The 22869-nt window shown below is 49.5% G+C and overlaps 1 protein-coding gene across 2 annotated transcripts in view; it reads right to left on the bottom strand.

Annotated features, from left to right (window-relative positions):
• Window positions 1-1630: 1630 nt before the first annotated feature.
• CACNG5 (calcium voltage-gated channel auxiliary subunit gamma 5) overlaps window positions 1631-22869 on the bottom strand; it is a 44976-nt gene continuing 23737 nt past the window's right edge. Inside the window, exons 2-7 of one of the 2 annotated variants that reach the window (XM_070560199.1) lie at window positions 12775-12851; window positions 10472-10704; window positions 8971-9057; window positions 7909-8049; window positions 4608-4753; window positions 1631-4320 (exon numbers count right to left, since the gene is read on the bottom strand). In XM_070560199.1, the coding sequence (XP_070416300.1) occupies window positions 4063-4320; window positions 4608-4753; window positions 7909-8049; window positions 8971-9057; window positions 10472-10667 (828 nt within the window). In that variant the 5' untranslated portion in view covers window positions 10668-10704; window positions 12775-12851 and the 3' untranslated portion in view covers window positions 1631-4062. The remainder of the gene's footprint in view (window positions 4321-4607; window positions 4754-7908; window positions 8050-8970; window positions 9058-10471; window positions 10705-12774; window positions 12852-22869) is intronic. The other variant, XM_070560200.1, reaches the window with a different exon arrangement.

Below are 22869 nucleotides of genomic sequence, written 5' to 3'. Positions count from 1 at the left end.
TATCCCTAGTTCCAAGGGTAAATCCTGGTAGATCTAAGCCAGTGGTCCTCGACCCTCATTTCCCATTAGAACCACCTTTGGAACTTTAATAGAATTCAGACGGCTGGGACCCAGTCCCTAGAGCCGAGAGCAGGGCACAGCCTTGACTCGCCTGGAAGCTTGTTAGAGAAAAAGACTCGCCTGCTGATCCAAGGCTGAGGCTGAGCCTTCCACATCAGTTTTGGATGAGCTTTTCCAGGAAACCGTCAATTCCCTCCGCTCACCCAACTCCCACCTGGGGAATTTGCATCACCTAATATACACAGTCACATCTTGGGTACATTTCAGCCAGAAAGCATCTCTCTGCCTTTCCTCTAGCATGAAAGTGGTGCCTCTTGACCTTGAATCTGCTCTTAAACCTCTGGAGTTGGCTGGAGCAGGGCCTCACTCCCCATACATGGTCCAGGAGGGCAGACATGGGGTGCAGACGCTTGCCCCTCCCCCCTTCCCCTATGGCTGAGAGGAAGGAACGGGGCAGCTGACTTCTGCCTTCGGCCTTTTGCTCCTCTCTCCTGCTACTCTCGGGGCCTGCTATTTGCACTTCATTATATACAACCTTGTTCTTCCTTGGGGCCCCCAAGTTTCTGCTCTCTTATCCAAATTTCATTTTCTTTGGGGTGTCGTCTCGGTGCCCCTGGCAGGAGGCAGGGCCTGTGGGTCCATCACTGGGGCTTGGTTGGGTTTTGCCTGAAAAACTTGCAGCCTTTAGAGTTGGGGACAGAGCCTGGGGATGATTTTATCCAACTCCCTCATTATATGAATGAAAAAACTGAGGTCCCAAGGGCTGTCAGGGCTCTGAACAGTGGGGTCCATGGCCGGCCTGGGAGCAGACAGCCCGCTATATGCAAATAGCCAGGGCAGGGCCGCCCAGGCAGAACATCTCAGCTTCAGAGCAGACAGGGAGATCAGGCTTTACTTACACAGGGTCGCAGAGCAGCGGTCTGGGTTCCTGGCGCAGCGGTATGTGGGATCCAGAGACCTTACTCTGCTAGAAGGACCCCCGATCACTTGGCCTCCACTCCATGTGCAGCCCTGATAATAGACCATCCACATGGTCGTAGTAGGGGGGCCTCACTGACTCACCCCTGGGGCAGGAAGGAGGCTGGTGAGTTCCTGGTGGGAGGGAGCCAACATCCCGACGACTGGTGACCGGGTGATTTTATCCCATAACTCATCAGACTGAGATGTATTAGTCTCCCTCTCCCATTTTCTTGGGGTGAAAAAGTAGACTTATCAATGTACTTTTTAAGTGCTTGAGGAAATAAAAGATCGGAAAGTGCATTGGGGAAGGGGCCCTAATTTATGATTTCTGAGTTGAGTTTGTACACTTTAATATCTGATAAAAATCTTTCGATTGTAGAAAGGCTGCAAATAGACCCCCGTTCTGAGATTAATTTACAGATAGAACGAAAACTGTAGTGGCTGCACAATTATTGATACATTCACCCCTCCCCCACGAGGGAAGACAACGACCAAGAACCTGTCCCGAAGGTAAGTGTAAACTGCCCGTTCCTGGGTACCAGCTGCTTGATTTAGCAGCTCAGCATCCAGGCCACCGAAGGCCCTAATGATGTCACAGTCAACAGTCAGCTTGTGTTCAGGAGTAGATTCTATTTTTTCCATGTGCACAAAAACAAGGCTGGCACAGTGACAGAGAAAGTGCTGGAGGGAGAGAAAAGGGCATCTGAGGAGCTCATTACATTGACAAGAACTGGAGTAGAGCTCATCTAAATAACTGTCCAGTTTGGAAACGCTACCTAATGGTCTCCAAGTTCACCATCCGACTCCTCTGTTCCAGGAGAACGTGGTTTCCGTGCTATTCTGTAAACAGTGACCAGAGAGTACAACAGTCATTGCAGGTGCCAGAGGAGGGGCAAATTGGGGCTTTAGAGGCGAGGGATGAAAAGTCACATATGAGGGCAATCTGGAGCTTTCTACATGAGGCTGAATCATTAGAGTTGGGAGTGAGTGTGCTGGAGGGGGGCTTGGAAATAAATCAGGCCAAGCCCCTCAGGGCAGAAAGCATTGCCCAAGGATCCACGCGGAGAGAGTAGCTAAACCGGGACCAGAATCGGCCTCCTTTATCTTTCCCCCTTACTGTGCTGTGAATCAAATACAATAATCCAGCTACAAGCAACCTGCCTGCTACGGGCTGAACTGTGCCCCTCTCCCCAAATTCATATGCTGAGGCCTTCACCTCCAGTACCTCAGAATGCGGCTGTATTTGGAGACAGGGCCCTTAAACAGGTGATTAAGTTAAAACAAGTTTGTTAGGGCGGGCCCTCATTCAGTCTGACTGGTGTCCTTTTCAGAGGGAATCTGGACACCAGGGGCCTGCACGTGCACAGAGAAAAGACCTTATGAGGACACATCGAGAAGATGGCCATCTGCAAGCCAAGGAGAGGCCTTGGGAGAAACCAGATCTGTTGACACTTTGATCTCGGACTTCCAGCCTCCAGAACTGGGAAAAAATAAATGCCGGTCGTTTAAGTCCCCTAGTGTGTGGCCTTTGCTATGGTGGCCCGAGCAGATGGACACACTGCCCTTCCGAAGGCTGCACGTGCCAGACGTGTGGGTTTCTGTACTCCTGTTCAGAGCTCACCATGGCTTTGTGCACCAGATGCTCGTGACACCTTAAAGAGAGTAGGAGAAAGAAAAGCGGGCATGGCAAAAAATACACAGGCGAGAGTCCGGCATTGCTTTGCTACTCAAAATCTCAAAACCAAAAATGCTCAAGCAGAGAAGACGCCTGGAGAACCAAGGGGGTCACGTCCTGCAGTGACCTTTCCACTATCCCCCCTCACCTCACGGAAGGTGCGTCACACCTGCCAGCTCAGGTTTCCTCCTAGGGAAACAGGCTTCAAGCTGCCTCATCTTCTAGAAGCATCTATCTGCCTACATATGTCCCGTGCCCAGGAAGCAGACACTGCCCTATATTAGGATTAAACTGGCACCCCCAAATGTTCACGGGCATCCTCAGGAGAGCAGCTGGATCATTCCAAATCTGGCTTGTTTTGACTCAAAATGCACCAGGTGTTGGCACATGTGGCTCCAAATCCCAGGCAGCCTCTTTGAAAGCTGCCTTCCACCTAGGTGGTATAGACATCTGTCTACATGATTAGATTTTAGAGCCTGGGACCAGAAATATTGCTCACGTGAGCAGGGACAGTATCCCCAGGGCCGGAAACAGTGCCTGGTAATATCAACTCGGACCAGCCAAATTCTGAAATTCTCTGTCAGAGTCACTTCTTTGGGGTAAGGCTTTAAAGACCCCTGTTAAATATGTTATCAAGGGCCACATATATTAAGACATCATCAGCCATTAACACCTATTCGTGACTTTATCAGAGTGGCTTCAGACACACCCTTAGCCCCTTAGGGACCAAGGCAGGGGCAGCTGAGTTCTGGTGAGAGGAGAAGGAGAAAAATTCACAGCCTGCGGGGCGGAGGGGGCAAGGGAGGCGGAGAGCATGGACAGCTGTCTTGTATGGGGGGATGTGGGTGACAAAAAAGAATAAAGGATTTCACAAGGAACGCTGCCTGACGATTCCAAACCAGCCAGACCTCCATATCGCAGTCACCTTTTGACCCGATGGCCCAGATCATGAACGTGAGGGCCAGGCCAGTTGGCCAGCACACAAGTCCAGCTGGGTGTGTGTAAGGAATTTGGCATCTTAGAGCTGGCCTTGGCCTGGGGCTGAGAGGTCAGGTGTGCAGGGACAAATACAGAGCTGGAACACCTCTCCCAGGTAAGGCGAGAGCTGCTGGAGATGGGCACTCAACAGGCGGGGCTACACCCATGCTTTCAGCCAATCAGCTTGCCCGCGGGCTCCGACCCCTGACACTCCCTGGGGCAGTTAGAGCTACGCTGGGGAAGCATGGAGGCGACATGGGTCAAGTGATGACAGCAAAGCATAGGGGCAGCCTGGGCCTGTCCACCAAGGGCCTGGGGCTCACAGGCCAGCAGGGGAGCATGGGAAGGGCTGTCCACTGTCCAGAGTCCAGGGACGGAGGCAGCGAGGCTCAGCAGGGGGAAGATGACATCTGGTCATAGTCGGGGCACTTGAGCAAGGCTGGGTAGTTGCTGTTCATCTGCAGGGAGGCGTCGCTGGAGATGTCGGAGGGGCTGCGGCCCCGCACCCAGGCGTCCGGGTGCAGGAACTGGCCCGAGTAATCGGAGCAGTTGCTCAGACGTGGGCGGTAGAAGCCTGGGTGAGGCCTGTACATGTCCTCGGCGGTGTACCTCTTCATGAACAGGTACACGGACATCACCCCAGCACTCTACAGTGAGGAGAAAGCAGAGGACAGCTCACTGCTGGGGGCCTGTCTGTGCAGGACGCAGCCACGAGAGCAGCTGGAGAGGGAGGGGAGTGGATGTGGAGGTGGCGACAGGAGCAGGGCGCTGGGACGTGCTGGATGGAGCAGACCCCAGAAGGTAAGACAGTGACACATTCTGGGGAGGAAGGGCAGTCAAGTGGGTGGTCCAGGATGTGTGTAGAGCGTCTCCCTCCTCCCGCTCAGCCCGGGCAGTGCCCCACTCCCCACCCAGCCTGTGGGAACGGGTTTACCTCCATTAAAAGGAAGGAGATGGCAGCGAAGGCAAACGACCACCCGTACTTGTAGTTGAAATAGGTCTCTGCGTCCTTGGTCCTGTTGAGCATCTCATCATTGATGCTGGAGATGTAGAGCACCAGGCCCACCACGAGAGAGAGGCCTGGGTCAAGGGCAAGGGGCTGCTCAGTGAAGAGGCCTGGGGAGTTTGCTGAGGGGGCACCCACCTCCCCTTGGGGTACAAGAAGAAAGCAACCGGCCTTGTGGTAACAATACTCTCCTCCTGAAGTCCCTGTTTAGACCGTTACCTTCTAGAAAGCAATAGTTGCAGGTAAGAAAGCTCCCTGACCGCCACCTCCTGAGCCATGGTAGGCCCGATGCCTTTCACCCCACCTGCCCACTAGAATCGCCTGTCAGACATACACGCCTGAGCCCCAGCCCCGGGCATTCTCGGTCACTTGGCCTGGATGGGGCTCCTGGCACTGTATTGTCTTAAATGTTCCCCTGGTGATGCTAATGTAACTAAGAGCGAGAACCACTGAGCTGGCAAGTGGCTTTTGCTAAACTGAGGAATAAAATATGCTCCCTCAGCAGAGGCAGCCGGGGCCTCCAATCGCTGTCTCCAGCAGTGGGTGGTGACATCACTGTGGAAACCAAGTGGCCCATGGTCTATGCCTCCCACCTGACCACTGGTGTGGCCTATTGAGAGATTTAGGCAGGAGAGGTAAAGAGAGTTTGTCCAGATTCTGGCAAGCATTAAATCAAGAGGCCAGTGGGACCCAAACTCCTACCGCCACTGTGCAAATGACCGCCTCAGGCCATCAGTCTCGCCAATTAGTGACTGTAATTGAATCAGGACATAATTAATTACTCTGTTTTGAGCTGTTCAGGTTTAATACCATTCACATGATTAAACTAGGGCATGCTGAAGGATGAACGTTAAAGGAAAATAAGTGTGATTCAAGCCATCCTCAGCACTTAAACTCGTACTTGAATCATTGCTGGTCCAATCTATCGTTATCACTAATCATGAATCTATTGTTATCATTAAAATAACTTCATGTGGCCCAGTTCAATCTGAGATTTATGATCCTGTAGCCTGCTCCTGAAAAACCTCAGGTGCCTCGAAGCTACTGTATAGCCTTGATTTTTGCGAAGTTCATAGGAAAAGAAAGGAATTGCTTAACCCTGGGTTGGCACCTTTTGGACTAGGTGGAAATATCACCCTGCAGAGGGTGGGCTGAGGACACTGCAGGTGCTCAAGAAATATTTGTTGGATTGATGGATGGAAGGGTGGATGAATGGATTAATAACTGGAAGAATGGGTGGAAGATGGGTGGGTGGGTGGGCTGAAAAATTGATGGACATGAATGGAAGAAAGGATGGATGGATAGAAGGAGAAAGGAAGAAAAGCTCTTGGGCATCAGGCATGCTGACTGCCACTTGGCTCCCAAGCTATATGGTCAAGAAAATGTTGGGAAAAGAAACCTAAATTGGCTTGGGAGTCAGGTGGCAATCAGAATACCTGGCGTCCAAGAGCTGTTTTTCCTCTCCTCTTTCTACCATCCATCCATCCATCCATCCATTACTCAAGCCATCCACCTACCTATCTTCCATCTGAGCATCTCCTCCCTTTATCAACAAGTCCAGGGCTCCAGGCCACCTAAAATACATGCCCAGAAAGTCACTCCTTTGGCCTGAGGAATTATCTCCCCAAAAAAGGGTCCTGATGAAAATGCACAGGTCACCTTGAAGGGGAGAAAGAGCCTACTTTACTTACTACATTCCCTTCCCTTCTCACTCCATGCACTCCCTGTGAGTAACCTCATCCACATCCATGGTTCCCCCTCCTACTCCCTAGGATGACAGCTCCCAAATCTTTCTCTTTGGTCCAGGCCACTTCCATGAGCCCCAGACCCTGACCTCAAGCAGCCTTCTAGACGCCTCTTCCCAGATGTTCCATGGACATCTCAAACTCAGCATTGCCCACACGAACTCATGACCTCTGCCCTGAATCTGCTCCTTCTCCTGTAATCCCCAGATCAGTGATGCGCTGCGCCATCCACCCAGCGCCCAAGAACTTGGTACTCACCCTTGACTCTTCCCTTGAAAGCCTGGTCCTAGTCCTGATGAGATAACCTCCCAAATGTCACTTGGATCCTCTCATTTCTCTCTTCTCTACTATCGTCCCCTCAGTTTGGGCCACCATCACCTCTCTCCTGTGCCACTCAAATAGCCTCCTGCCTGGTCCCCCTGCCTCCTGTCCTGCTCTGCCCTCCCACTCTACTCCCCAGGGGGTCATTCTAGAATCCGCAGATCTGATCACATCATTCCTCAGCTTTAGTCCTTCTGAGGCTTCTCACAAGTCCAAAATCCATAAGGCGACCTGAGAGGCCGTCCCCCGTGTCTCCTCACACCACATCCCTCCTTACACTCCTGACCCAATGAGGAGTGATTGTGCTTAGTCTCCCCAGTGCTTCATCCTCTTTCTTTCCTCCAGGCTCCCTCCCTGCCCCCACCCCAACCACACTTCCCTAACTCAGTCTTGCTCACCATCTCCTGGAAGTCTTCCCTGACCAACTCTTGGCCTGAGTCTCAGCCACTGCTCTTGGCCCCAGTGCAGTCCTTGCTGACGGCCCTCCCAGCCCTTTCCATGCTGTGGTCACATTTCCTGTGGGCGTGTTTGTGTCTCCCATTGCACTGACCTCTCTGTGGGCAGTGACACCAGAGCCCAGGATAAGGCCCGGTAGACATCGTGAATGAATGAACAGATGAACGAATGAAAGAAAGAATGAATGCTGAAGCATAACCTGGTGTCCGTCCAGGAAGACAGGTCCATGTTGAAGGGCCCTGGGAGGGCCCAGGGTGTGGGGTGTGACTGGAAAGTGAAGGGGACAGCAGGAGTCACCTGAGGATAATGGAGGGCTGGGAGTGAAGGGGCCATTATTCCTAAGGCAGACAGTATTCATCTTTCATGAAAAACCACAAAGATGTAGCCTCTTCGAGAACAGGAATACTCATTATCAGTGGGAACTAAAAAGTAAGTGGGTGTGATGGTGAAGGGTGAGGCAGGAACCCGGGTTCTAACCCCAGCTCTGCCCCAGCGTGAGCCTGTCAGGTCACTCCTCCCCCAGCGTTAACAGGTGGGTCTGAGGTCACGAGAAGTCTCCTCCAGCTCTGACTCAATTCTGCCTGCGTCACCGCCTCAGCTGGTCCGGTGCCTCAGCTGGGGGGGGGGGGACCCACAGCCGTGACCAGGACTTCCCAGAGCAGAGCTGCGTAAGTCCAGCGTGTGTGCAAGAAAACAACACAGCTTACCCGAGAGGATAAAAAAGATGCCGGAGACAAAGGCCAGGATGGTCCTGTGGGGACGGATGTGTCCGATGTTGCTCAGGATAAACCCGATGAACATGAAGAAGAGGCTGACCAGAGGGAACGGTGTGGCCGAGCGAATCATTTCTAATCGAGGGGACAAAAGGATGCTGTCAGCTCCCACTGGCCTTCCTCACCGCTCACCCTCCCGGGTCGAGTGTTCCTGGCAGCATCTACCAGCTGGTCCCCAAAGCCCCCACGGGGCATGAGCTCCCTGCGCTCCAGCCCCTCCTTGGATGGCCTGGGACCTCCCAGTGCTGAGAGGATGGTTGGCCCTTAGCCCTTAGCCTGTGGAGTCCGTGCCGACTCGGGGTGATTAATGTCTGCATTGTACTGCAAGTTCACTCTAGGGCTCAGAACCAGCCCTGGTGAGGCTGAGGCCGGGAAGTCACTCTCACTGGGAGTTGAGTTCAGTTCCCTGGGGACTCTGGTCTGAACGTCTGTGTCCCCTCAAAATCTTCTGTTGGAACCTAATGCCCAGTTGATGGTAGCAGGAGGTGGGGCCTCTGGGATGTGCTGAGGTCATGAGCATGGCCCTCATAAATGGGATCAGTGCTCTTACAAAGGAGACCCCACAGAGCCCCCTCGCCCCTTCCACCATGTGAGGACACAGACAGAAGGCACCAGCTGTGGACCAGCAAGACGGCCTCACCACAACGTGACTGTGCTGGCACCTTGATCTTGGACTTCAAGTCTCTGGAACCGAGAGAAATAAATCTCTGTTGTTTATAAGCTGCCCGGTCTGTGGCATTTTGTTATAGCGGCCCCAACAGACTAAGACACTGGGGATGGACGCCCTCTCACTCGCCTGGCTCAGGAGACTGGGAGACTCCAGCAGCCTGTCACCACCACTGGGTAAACAATCTGCAGGGCAAGCTCTGGCCAGCACAACCAGCCGAGTCCAAGGGCCTCAGATCTCAAGAAACAAGCTGGTCACCCTGACTCTTCCCTCTGCCCTGCTTCGCTCTGTCCAGCCAGTGGCCCAGTTGGAAAGTCCCAGGCACCTACTTAGAACGTTGACGGTGGACTCGGACGTCAGCTGGGTGTTCATAGGCATCACATATTCTATGGTGAAGCAGCGTCCCCGCTCCTCACCTAGGAAGATAAGAATCATTTCCATTTCCAGGTTCTTCTTGAACATGGATTTGAAGTTAGTATATTCAAATGGTGTTTCCAAATGCTACCAGGATCTGTGACCCGCTGTGTATCTGCACCTGGGCTGGATCCAAACCCTAGGGGCTCCCGTCCCTAGTCGGTGGCCCACAGCAAGGGTTGGGAGCACATCCTGACATCACACCTTTGCTGGAGACATACCACTGCATCTGTGAAGATGGACCCAAGCACCGAGAGCCACAGGAAAAGCGGTCAGCCTGCAAACGCAAGGTTGAGCAAAACTCCTGGTGGCCGTCTTGTCACCCTGGGACTGACTGAGCTGATGACAGTGCATGGCTGGCTTCGATTCCCCAGTGTGGGTATCATAGAGCAGAACCCCAAAAGCCTGGTCAACCACTTTGGGAGCCAGTGACTTCAAACTCTGCTTCAGATTTAAGCAGAGACCAAAGCCACACAGTCTGGGGCAGTGGGAGGGGAGGTGAGTCTTGGATGCTATTCCCAATGCAGATGCAACAAGCAGGGCTCCTCCCTGCTCAGTATTGGTGGGCACCAAGCACACCTCTCTCCCCAAAGCTGGGAGGACCAAGAGCTCCCTCTGCCCAGTGCACACGTAGGTTCCAGGGCCTTCCAGGAAGGGCTCAGTGACCACACTGGTGATTCTGGCAGCCCAGGCTTGCGGCCAGTCTCACCGGGCACAGAGATGCTCTTTTGGGCTGTGATAAAGGGATAAAGGACAGAGCCCTTGGAGTAACAACTCAAAGGTCCAGAGAGGCCCTGGCAAGCTGGCAGGTGGCCCAGAGAGGCAGGATCAAGGCCTGCACCATCTTGCATAGTCAGAAGGACCTGCATCTTTTTCTCTCTGCTGTTTTCTGGAATAGGAGCAGAGAAACTAATTAAGTATTTCCCATCCTGTAAACTAGTGAAGACAAGGGACGTGGAGTCAAGGAGACTTCCTTTGCCCCCTGAATCTTCATTTCCTCACTTGTAAAATGGAAATAATAATAAGTCTTGCCCGGCAGTGTTGTGGGGAGGCCTGAGATCAATAATTCAGGGAGCTAAGTCATGCAAAGGCATGTTCGGACCTGAGCGAGGTCAGCCTCATCCAGCCTGCGAGGCAGAGGGTGGGGAAGGCGTGATTACGTGGGTCCTCCAGATGGGAAGAACCAGGTCCCGCGAGACGGGAGGACTTGTTCAAATGGACGTCGCGAGTAGGGCTCAGGTTTGGAATGGGTCCTGGCTACTGCAGGGAGCACCGCCCAGAGGACTGCCCGTGGTGAACTGCCTCCTTCCCACAAGGGCACCTCTCCCCAGCGGGGCACCTCTTGGGTGGGTTTTCCCTGGGGGAGGGGCTGCTCCTCACTTGTGGGCAGAGCTGTCCCCAACCCGGTGCCCATACCTGCGAGGAAGCAGACACGCCACAGGCCCGAGTGCAGGGACATCTTGACCTCTGTGCTCTGGTTCTGGGGCAGGACCACACCCTCCTCCAGGTACAGCCAGTAGTCGGTGCTGACAGCGATGCCCAGGAGGCCCAGCCCACAGACGGCAAAGACGCTGCTCAGCAGCGTCAGGGCCTTCCTCCCGCAGGTGCTCATCTTCCCGCCGTTCGGTGGGTGGCCTGCAGGGAGGGCTCTGCGGGGAAGAGAGAGGGGGAGCAGGCAGTAGCAGCTACGGTTCGGAAGGGGACAAGATGAGAGGCCTTGGGCAGTAACCCGGCTAAATGGATGGATGAAGACCAGCAGGCCAGCTCCCCGGATGCCCTGCCACCAAGACAGGGGTGCCACCCTCTGCCTCTCTCTGTCATGAATTCACAGCTTTCTTGACAGGCCACTACGAGGGGCCCCCTTTCCTCTCTGGGAGTCCCCCTTGCTGGATAAGGCCGTCCATTCATTCATTCAGCAAACCATTGTGCCGACACGGGAGATAAGATGGACACAACACTATCCTGCTCCTGAAGAGTTCCTGTCTAGAAGCACAAAGGCACCCTCTAAGCAATCAAAATGCAGCTTGAGATCTGCCCAAGAGCTCAGGGAGCAGCCAGGAGGAATGGGGGCGTGAACTCTGCTGGGGTGGACTCTGTGTTGAGAAGGACTCTGAGGCTCAAGTGCACACAGCCAGAGAGCAGCAGGATCCAGAAGGGGAAGTGGCAGCAGCTCTGGGAAGAGGTGGAGGGGCAGAGAAAGCTTCTGGGGAAGGTGTCTTCCTCGTGCACTCTAATCAGTTGCAGTTCTGGGTCGACCTAAGCAAAGAAGCCACACCACAGTCCAAGTCCAGCGGGCCTTCTAAACCCCAGAATCAGAAACCGTCTGACTCTGGCCTGCTCAGCATGCGCTACTGGCAGGAGCCAGCTCTGAACCACCGGGAGAGGCCAAGAGTCTACACAAGGTGAGCCATGGGCACACCTAGTGATACCTGCCAGGGCTGGGCACTGGGCTCGGAGCTGGGCAAAAATGAGGAGCAAGGCAGATGGATGCCCACAGCCCAGCTCAGGGCTCTGAACGCTAGCTGCAATCTGGAATCACCCAGGGAGTGTCTAAAAATCTCTAATGCCTGGGTGACGCTCCGAGAGATTCCAGTGCAGCCGGGCTCATATGGGGGCAATGGCATCTTTTACATGCTCCTGGGGATTCTAACGTGGAGCCCAAGTTGAGAACAATTGATCTTTGCTACTCAAAGTGTGATCCGTGGACCAGCAGCATCGGCATCACCCGGGAGCTTGTTAGAAATGCAGACTCTCAGGCCCCTCCAACTTTCTAAATCACAATCTGCATTTCAACAAGATCCAGGTGAGTTGCATATTTGCTGAAGTCTGAGAAGCACTGTGCCAAGCAGGCAGGTGACTCCACGACAGTGTTGTAATTGCCATGATGGGGAACATCCAGGATACGATGAGAGCCCAGAAGAGGTCATCCAGTGGGGCAGGAGGGGGCAGCAAGGCCATTTCTAGAAGAGGGTGGAGCCTGGGGCAACTCAAACAGTGGGTCCCGCCTAAGGCGGTCATGCTCGCAGTGTTGCCAGGCTGTCAGCATCTCTCACTGGCCTCTTGCTATAACACAAAGTCAGAAATTTTGAAACAAGATGTAAATGGTCAGGAAAGCATCAGGTGCCACAGTGCATGTGATGGAAGGTGGGGCCACGAAGCTTGGGGCCCCAGTGGTGACCCAGGAGCCCCACCCAAGGCAAGGCATCATATCTCAGCTAAGACACAGGTGTATCCTGGCTGAGCCAGCTGAAAAGGGACAGAAGCCTCACTCTAGTCTGGAGGCTTGATTCATGGGCGGAGTCTGAGCCCGCTGCAGGAGCGGAGAAGGGAGAAGTGGAAGAAAATGGGTGCTCTTTGCAAGAAGGGGGCACATCCTGGCCCTGATTCCACAGCACCGGCCCTGCCCTGTCAGCTGACCGTGGGAGAGTTTGATCTATAGAACGAGCCCCACGCTGGCTTCCTGGAGATGTGTGTGAGTGCATGGAGGCAAAGGCATTTGTCCTCCAGGTCCCAGGGCATGGGGGTTTAATCCAGGCCAATCCTTCTGCATTGGCTTTGACAAAGAACGGAAACATGAAATGCAAAACAGCCAGCCCTCCCCACCAAGCTAAGTCATTCTCCTTGCAGTAGTGGGGAGGGGAGAAGGTGGGGAGGGGAGAAGGTGGGGAGGGGACGGCTTGGCTCCTGATTGGGTTACAAGGATCCAATAAAGGACCTACTATGGGTGGAGTCCTGTGCTCGCTGCTGCAGAGGAGGCAAAGGAATCGGAGGCACTGTTGCTTGCAGAGTTCACCAGCTGGGAAAACAGGAAACAACGGCATCATGACTATAACACAGATGGGGCAGCATCACAACAGACGGAGCCTGGGTCCCCAGGAGGAGGGGCCGGGCAGGGCAGGCTGCCTGGAGGAGCCCTAGGGAGATGGCTACATGGTCAGGGGGATGCGGAGTGATGTGGATAACAATAATCAAGATTTTTATAGTGGTTTACTAAGAACTTTCACTTATGTTTGAGGTTTGCAAACCACCATTATCTGCCAGAGGGAAGGGAATTAGAACCCCAAGGATGGTTAGTGGGGGTCAAGGAAGGAGAGAAGAAAGGGATAAGATGCCCGAATGACAGTGACAGCCCCACATGCTGCAGAGAGGCTTGAACCGAGAGGCAAGAGGCCTGGACTTCATACTCAGCTCTGTCACTAAAGCTGTGTCACGTTGGACCACTAACCTTTCTGCGGCCCATTATTCTCCCAGGTGACACAAAGAAGAGAATAATAATAAAAGCTAAAGTACACTGAGTGTTTATCATTGTTACGCATTCTGCTGAGCACTTTACTCTCTATTTTAATCCTTACAACTCTATTACCATCCCCATCTTATAGGTGAGCAAATTGATGATCAGAGAGGTTAAAAAACTTGCTCAAGGTCACTCAGCTAGCAAGTGGTGGTGCCTGCATTTGAACCTCACCCCGCCTTATTCTCAAGACCTTTCTTGTGCTACCCCTAGGACTGTTTTCCAAAGTGGGTTCCATGGAGCAATACTTCCATGGAATATTCTAGCAAAAAGGACGCTGGTGAAAAAAAGCTTAGGAAGCACATTGCACATGAATATGTGAAAAGCCTGAAAAGCCTGTTTAGCTGTGCTCATTCCAGTGTTTTGCAAACTTATCTGTCCACAAAATGGCGTCCTGTCCTGTGAAATCCACTTTGGGAACGATGCTGCCCCCCAGGAAGAAGGACAAGCCCTGCCCTGCCCACTCCACAAACTGCTGGGAGAGCAAACGCAAAGGCAGATATGACTGTGCTTTGAAAAATCTGAAGCATGATCCTGGTATAAGGAATTACGAGTAAGCAGTACTGGGCTAAATAAGCCCGTTTTCCTGCAGGGCAGACGGATCAGGGCTTCCGAAACACGCCGGCTGGTGTGAGGCCGGAGCTGAACCGCCAATTTGAATGGTAAGCTTAGCAGAGAGACAAAAAAGATCCGGATCTTAGGGGTTTGGAAAGATGAAGTGGGGAGAAGACTGGATCTGAATCTATAAAAGCAGGAAATAAAAGAAGAGGCTTAAGCTGACTGGCCGCCAGCGCTACAGCAGCAGAGCGTGGGGGCTGGAGTGGGCTCGGGAAACTGCAGAGCCCCCTTCCAGAGCATGTACCAAATTCACGGAACTCCACACGGAGTGCAAAGTAACACTCTTCTTCATTACACAACTGTAGGTATGCTTCTATTTTGAAATCATATTTACTTATAAATAACTAATACTGTTGACTGACTACCGCAAAGCCCTTTACGTACAGGAGCTCATCAGGACCTCACAGCAACCCCATAAGTGGGTAGTATTCAGCCCCATTTTGTGGACGGGGAAACTGAAGCTCAGAGATGTTAAGTAGCCTATAGGACGTCACAGATGGGTGACAGACTGTGGCTTTAAACCTAGGTTTACGTTTCGGTAAAGTCTATGCTCCTGCTACACCATCTCCCTATCAAAGAAATCAACGGGTTCAAGAAGTGTTGAGGTGAAGAGGTACAGCCAAGGTAGGTCACTAGGGAATCTAGAAATGCATAGGGCACAATGTTTTGCAAGATTGTCTTTGTCAATGGCCAAGTGTTACATCAGGGCTGTCTCTTGAGCCTACTGGGCTGACTATTAGGAGACACCTGGCAAATCTTCTCGTATCAGTTTCATGGAGGTGCGCTGACTCAGCATTTCTGATTCTGAAAACTACCTGTTAGGGCAGAAAGACTCACATTTCCCTTAAACGGCATATAAAGAAATCAAGGTCCAGAGGGGAGGCTGATCTGAGATCAGCCAGCTGGTTCCATGGACCGACAAGAGTGTGAACTGGAAATCTTCTGAATGCTGATCCAATGCTTTTTCCTCTGTACCGCACAGAAAATTACAAGGCAGAAGATGGAAATTACCTGTATTTCCCCACTCTGCAAACAACGCCATCATTAACATCTTAGTTCACACCCAGTCTTATTTCCTACGTAACCACGCATGTGGTGCACGCATCCTCCCACCCAGCGTCTTCAGTTGATGGGGCAGGGACAGGAGTCCCCTTGAAGACGCTCTGGTCGGGAATGACTTCCTGGTCCCCACACGGTCAGGCCCTTGGCCAAGCGTTCGCTTTTACGTGGGCGCGGCTTCCTCCCATAAGTCCCCTCCCTCATCTACGACGTTCATTTGATGTTCTGATGGGGGAGCAGACATTCTTATAAGCTGCTACACCAGAGAAGGTGTTTACGCTATAATATTAGATGAATAAAGCTGGATGTAAAACCACATGTTCATTTAACATGAACTCAACCGTGAAAAGAATTCATAGACTGGAAGAAATAAACCCAAATGTTGACGGTGGATGCTTCCAGGTAAGAAGGTTATGTATATTTGATTGCCTGTATACTTCTCTGTGCTCGACAGAGCTTCTAAAAGAACATGTCTTATTTTTATATCCAGAGAAGAAAATGAAATTAAAGACCAGAGTTGTCAACTCTCCAATCTCTGCCCTCGTCAGCAAAAATGCAGGGCCCCAGCTGACTCCTGGGCTCTGAAATGCGGTGTTACCCTTTGCAGCTTGGGGCCCAGAGGCACAGCAGCTTTGAGCCTTGTAAGATGATTACCCAGGTGCCATTACCTCTAAGTATTAGCTTGTTAATTATCAGGAATGAACAGTCGCTAATTATCATCCATGACTAGCAATTAGGGAGAAATGTCTGGTGGAGATTAAATGACTAACGGCACATCTCCCTGCCCAAGCCTATAATGAAAGGACTTGCAATCGAGTGCTTAGGTGCTTGCAGGTAGGTGAGGTTACAGGCGTGAGTGAGAGCCCAGTTAGAGAACGGCTGGTCGGGAGGATGGACGGGGTTTAACTGGAGAAAAGGAAAAAGAGAGTGGAAGGATAATCCAACACAGACATCCCGGTCTCCATGTCCTACTAGCCCAGAGAAACCCCAGTAGTGCTTGCTGAAGGGTTTGGGGAGCAGGGGTTCCTGACAGGGCTTCTGAGCCAGCTACAGCAGCTGCTCCCATGAGCTTATCTAGTGACTCAGCATCAGTGTGGCCAGCTCTCAGCAGGATGAGCTGGTGACCAGAGGACAACCCCCATGGCTCTGCCTGTTTCCCACTGTGTGGATCCCTATTACATTGTATGGCGGTTAAAAAGTGACCACAAATTCTTTGACACTCCTCCCATTGAGAGGTGGGGTCCATGCATGTCTCCTCCCCTTGAGTCTGGGCAGGTTTGTGACTGCTTAGACCAAGAAAGAAGTGATGCTCTGTGACTTTGGAGGCTGGGTCATAAAAGGAGATGCAATTTCTGCCTGGTTCTCTTGAGAACTCACTCAGGGGGAAGCCAGCTCCCATGTAAGAAGTCTGACTCCCCTGAGAGCAGGGTTTCTCAACCTCAGCCCTACTAACATTTTGGGCTGGATAATTCTTTGTTGTGGGGAGCTGTCATATGCACCGCAGGATGTTTAGCAGCATCCCTGCCTCTATCCACCAGCTGCCAGTAGCACCCCAGTTGTAATACACAAAAATGTCCCTGGGGAGCAAAATTGCCCCTGGTTGAGAACACTGCTTGGGAGGCCATGCAAAGGTGCTCTGGTTGACAGCCCAGCTGAGCTCCCAGCCAACAGCCAGCATCAGCTGCCAGCGATGGGATTGAACCATCCTTGACGTCCAGCCCAGTTGAGCCTTTGGATGACGGTGGCCCCAGCCAACATCTAACTGCACCTGCATGAGAAACCCCAAGCAAGAACTACCCAGCTGAGTACTTCCCAAATTCCTGACCCACAAAATTATGTGTGAAATATAATAGTTGTCATTTTATACCATTATGTTTTGAGGTCATCTGTTATGCAGTGGGAGTTGGCAAAATAACTTTCTTACTCATTTAATTAGCATCTTCTTCACACCACCTAACTATGATATAAATCCCAGGTGTGACTGTCCAGAATGTAACTTAGTGATGGAGGGCCTGAAGGTCATACTTTGATCCCTGAAATTTACAGCTATGTTGGGGAGTGAATGGCACACGGGCTTTGGGATGAGGCAAATCAGAGTTGGAATGCCAGTTCTCTCTTCATTCCTGGGCAAGTCACATGACCACTCTGAACCTCAGTGTGTTCATCTGTAAAACAGGGAGAGTTTAATAAGGGTTGTCATGAGGACTTACAAAAATGTAATCGAATAAGGCTGGGTCACCTCGTGCCATCTCAGTACTATGCTGCAATCAGAAAGTAAGACCACTTGAACCCAAAGAGCAGTGAGCCAAGGGAAGATTTAATAGGGTAAATTTTCCCCTGAAAAGGGACAAAATGTCCCAGACTCTCTCATCTCATCCAGCTTTGCAAATTCCCTCTCCTCATGGCAGTTGTTCCCTGCAAAATTTTCTTCATTTTCACCTCTGCCAAATTTCAGCCTTCCCATCTCCTCTCTCACCTCCGTATCAACTAAAGCTTTTGGATTGGAGAGATTGTAGGTTTTTATAATTTGAGGAGCTAAACCGCTCCACATAATGATGTAAACAGTGTTATTGTGGTGGGCGGAGTGGCATCTGTATAGGCACAGATAACAAATAAAATGTTAGCAAACATGTCAAGTGCTTATTAAGTGTCAAGCCCAACAGTGGCTCAGCATCAGAAGGGAGTGTGTCACCTGAAGCCTGGAGACCTCTAGGTGTCATTACTGTCTTGCTTTCCCAATTTTGGAATCCCCCTTAGTTGGAGACACTCCACCAAGTGGTCATGAGGCTGCTGGCTGGGGGCTGAGGAGTAGCCCGTTTTCCATGCTGGCCCCACCAAGCCCTCTCTGCCACAATGCTGATGCCCTTTGGAGAATGTGAGCATTGCCAGGCAAGGACTCGCTGTCCTTTGACAATAGCAAGACCCAAGGAGTACGCTTTCTGCATTTCAAGCACTCCCTGCTCAAGACTAAGAGCAAAGCCACAGCCAGCCTGTCTGCCAGGAGTCCAGGCTACAGAGCTGAGGATGCAGAGCTCTGGCACAACTCTGACACTGTGTGCCCAAACCTCCTGGAGTGGACCGAGATCAGTGTCTACTAAAACTCCTCTCACTCGTGGTTTGGCAAGAAGTTAATGGTAGACTAGATTCCATAGGGGACCAAGAGGAATCATGGGCACCCACCAAAGGCCACTGCTCTTGCCAGAAAAAGAAGTCCAGCTGGAGACATTGCTGACCAGGACTTTGTTGAGAACCCAACAAAATGCCCTGTGAAGTGTCCACAATGTTTCTCCAAAGGCATGGCCACAGATACCAAGTAAAGTGGGAGAACAGCTAACCAGGGAACACTAACCACGCAGTGATAATAGTAACCATATCATTAATATTATTTTCTTTGCAGAACTTTTCTATGCAAATTAACATTTTTCTATGCATTACAAATGCAACCATACTGCACACTCCATAGTATAGCCTGATTTCACTTTCCATAATATCAATATTTTCTGCACTATTTTTAATATCTTCAAAATATATATTCTCTGATTTGAATACGCTAGAACTGATATAACCATTTCTTTACTGCTGAACAGCTACATTGTTTCCAAAATTTTCCCTGTTGTAAGCAACGATGAATAAACATCCTTGTAGCTAAATATCCATGGACATCTGCAAGTATTTTCTCAGGATAGATTCCTGCAGGTGGAATTTCTGGGTTAAAGGAAATGAAATATTTTAGCACTCTTAGAAGTATTGTCGGGGCTTGTTCAAAAGTTTCAAAGGCATTATTACCCCAGCTACCTAAGGTACAACAAAGGTCCCCCTATATAGACACAGAGAATTCCAAACTGCCCCAGCTCGAAAGAGTTCCTCCCCTACCTCTGCTGAGAATAAAGGAAGCTTTGGAACCTGGGCTCTGCTCAGCCCTGATTGCTCTCCTTGCTACATCAACATGATTTTCAAGACTAAGTTTTCTATATGAGCAATGACGCTCCAGGAAATTTCAGGGCCTCCTATATAAAGCAAAATTTCTTACATCAGTGATATGAGACTTTTTTGAGGTTCGTCATCATCATCAGTTGTGAAAGACTGTAGACATATGGATGCCTAGATCAAGACCAGCTGAGGGCCAGCCCCATGGCCAAATGGTTAAGTTCCCGTGTTCCACTTCAGCAGCCCAGGGTTTCACCAGTTTGGATCCTGGGCACCCACACGGCACTGCTCATCAAGCCATGCTGAGGTGGCGTCCCACATGCCACAACTAGAGGGACCTACAACTAGAATATACAACTATGTACTGGGGCGGGGGGGGGGGGTGCTTTGGGGAGAAGAAGGAAAAATAAAATTTTTTAAAAAAAAGATCAGCTGATAAAACCGTTAGAAATAATGTAAGTGTTGAGATAAATAGGTCGACACAAAAATAACATATAAAAAAATCAGCAACTATAATACAGTAGCTAGTTGGAAAATATAATGCCTGGGGAAAAATCCTATCTATGCAGCAACAAAATGGTAAACTATAGGGGAATAAACTTAACAAGTTATGTGCTGGTGCTATATAAAGAAAACCTTAAAACTATTGAAGGACATAAGACTGATAAATAAAATAATATATCATGTTTCTAGATAGGAACATAATGCCATAGAAATGTCAACTCTCCCTAAATTAATCTATGAATTCAATGCAATGAGTTGTCTTTAGAAGAGGACACATGATTCCAGGGTCTGTTTAGAGGAAGCAACACTGAGAAGAGCCAGGAAAATTCTTTTAAAATAAAGATAGATGAGCAGGAACTACCAGATAGTTATATGTATTATGTAGCTACAACGATCAAAACAGTTCAATGCTGATAAAAAAAATCAATCAATCAATGGGATAAAAAGAGAGGTTAGACTTCCATTTCTGGCTATGGTGAACTAGCTTATTTTAGACCCAGCCTCCTGGTGAAAATAACTAGAACAGCTGGATAAAATGTAAACTATCTCTTTGTGGACATTGCAAAGAAATCAATTAAACCAAGATTTTAGAGGTTAAGGCCTGAAGTTAAAGGAAATGCATTGACACAAGCCTGACATTTTGTACAACTTTTCCACTTGAAACACGAGCCAGTCCATATGGAGTGTGGGTCCAAGAGGCTGAGAAAAAGGCTGTGAAGCTCTTACAGAAGACTCATGATGCTCTGGATAAAAGATTAGAGTTGAGTGTTCACCCAGGAGGACAGATCTGGCAAACATCCCAGGTCTTTCAAAGTGAGGACCTAGAAAGGCTCACACTCTAGGTGAACAAACAAGAGATCTGCCTTCACAAAAATTGAAACCATCTTCAAATCAGCTCAATTCATGACTGCATGTAGGCAATGTTCTCCTGCCTAACAGACTGACAAAAGGAAAAGTAAATCCTATTTGGGGGAAGATAACACCATCAAGAGCTTCTACAATTTTCCATACAAATCTCTAGTCTTCAATCAAAAGTTACCAGACATATCAAGAGGCAAGACTATGACAAAAAAGAAGACATCAGAAACAGGAATGATGAAAGTTAGAACATAATATGATGACACTTTAAAAATGCTTAAAGAAAGGAATCAACTTAGAATTTCATACCCAGCAGAAATATCCTTCAACACTGAAGGCAAAATAAAAATATTTTCAGACAAACAAAAACTGAGGAAACCTGTCATCAGCAAACTTGCATCAAAATAAATCCTAAAGAGATGCTTCGGGCAGAATCATCCAGTACTAAAGCACAGAAATATAAAGAGGAAAAGGAATTAAAAGGGTAATTATGTGGGTAAAACTAAATAGTAAGTGTAAAAAGGAATAATAATACTATTTTTGGGTTTAAAATATATGCAGAATTACTTTGAAGCTAATGTGACTTTTTTCCCTCTGACAGTTTAAGATTTTCTCTTTGTCTGTTGAACTGAATGGTGATGAAAACACGGCTTATCAAAACTTGTCAGGGACTAGCAAAGTTAACTTAGAAGGAAAATTACAGCCTTAAGAGCATATATTCGAAAAAAAGAAAAGTTGAAAGTAAATGATCTAACTACCTATCTCAAGAAGATGAAAGAGGAATGCCAATGAAATCCTTTTCCCCAAATAGGAGGAAGAAAATATAAGATAACAGCAGAAATTAACAAAAAGAAAACAAGCATACAATAAAGAAAATCCACCAGTATAATTTGTAATCCCCTAGCCAGACTTAGAGAGAAAATATGAATGATTATTCACGGCTAGCAAGGTTGTGAGACACAGGCACTCTCACCAGTGAAAGTGAGTGTACAGATCTATTTGGTGACACTCACCAAAATTCAAAACACAACTATTCCATGACCTAGTAATCCCATGGCTAGGAATGTAATCTATGGATATATTCACAACACTATACAAGATGCACATGAAGGAGATGCCTGCAGCACTATATACAATTGCAAGGAACAGCAAGCAACCTAAATGACCAATGGGGGACCAGTTAAATAAACTAGGGTTCAGCCATATGATAGAATGAATACTCTGTAACTATTAAGTATGAGGAAGCTCTGTATGTTCAATACAGAAAGCTTTTCAAGATTAATTATTAAGTGATAAATGCAAAAATTCAGGAAATTGACTATAGTATGATACTCTTGGGTAAAAAAATTAATCATATATACTATATAAGCATTTTATGTATTATATATGTGCATATGTATATAGCTCTATATCTATAAATTATATATATACATATATATATCGAGAGAGAGAGAGATCCCTAAGACAGCAGATAATATACAGTATTCCAAAATTGTAAGCAGAGCACCGTGTAAGACTTAGAGTAATGAGGTGATGGTGAACTGGATTCATGACTTCTAAAGAGCTCACTCACAATGATGGTGAGACTGTTAATTGAGTTGAAGATTGTAAGAGATTTGTGAAGAGGAATGTGTGAAAGGGCTTCTGATGTGCCCCTAGTTATTAAAAATACTTTATTCCAGGCTAGCTCTGGTGGCCTAGTGGTTAAGTTCAGCATGCTGTGCTTTGGCAGCCTGGGTTTGGTTCCTGGCCGCAGACCTACACCACTCATCTATCAGTGGCCATGCTGTGGTGGTGGCTCCCATACAAAAAGGGGAAGATTGGTAGTGGATGTTAGCTCAGGGCAAATCTTCCTCAGCCAAAAAACTTTATTCCACAGAAGGTGGGGAGGGGGGAAATCCCTGCCCCAAACCTCAAGTTTAGTGAGAGAGGATTCAATGCATCTTGGGAGCCCGGTGGCCTGATGTGAAACTATGGCCTAGAAAATCTAAAAGGAGAGAGATGTTGGCTACTTGCTCAGGTGGTGGGAGTGAAGGAGAGTTTGCTGCTGCTCTGCCATTGGCTTGCACTGCCAGAGTTTGTTGGGGCAAGGGAGGTAGCAGCATTTCCATAGACCAGTGAGCCAAGCCTGAGAGTGCTGGCATGGAAGTGACTTAGGTCCCATTCAAGATGGCTGCCATCCAAGATGGCTGCAAGGAAGGGTGAAGGAGCCTGGGCAAAGAGAAGCTGGGGGAAAACCACTGGATTCCCATGAGTTTGAGGAAGGAACCATGAAAGGGTGCAAAACCCACAAGAAGGGAACTACAATTAGAAAGCACTGGGGATGGAGGGGTCTCTGGAGAACCCAAGGAATGCTCAATGGGAGAAAGACCCAGCCTTGAACATGCCCCAAGCCGAGAGGGTCTGTGCCATCTCATGCCTTTACCAGTCAAGTAAGAACTCTTCTACCTCATCTAACTCCTCTCCTGCTCCCTCTCCAAAACTGCAGCATGGGGGAGGAGGGCAGCAAAGGAGAAAAGAGACCAGCTGTACCTCTCTCCAGGGCTTCGCAAGAGAG

Source organism: Equus przewalskii, chromosome 10 (assembly GCF_037783145.1).
Source record: "Equus przewalskii isolate Varuska chromosome 10, EquPr2, whole genome shotgun sequence".
Classification (NCBI taxonomy): Eukaryota; Metazoa; Chordata; class Mammalia; order Perissodactyla; family Equidae; genus Equus; species Equus przewalskii.
The sequence above is the reverse complement of the archived record's forward strand: the minus strand, read 5'-3'. Positions and strand labels throughout refer to the sequence as shown.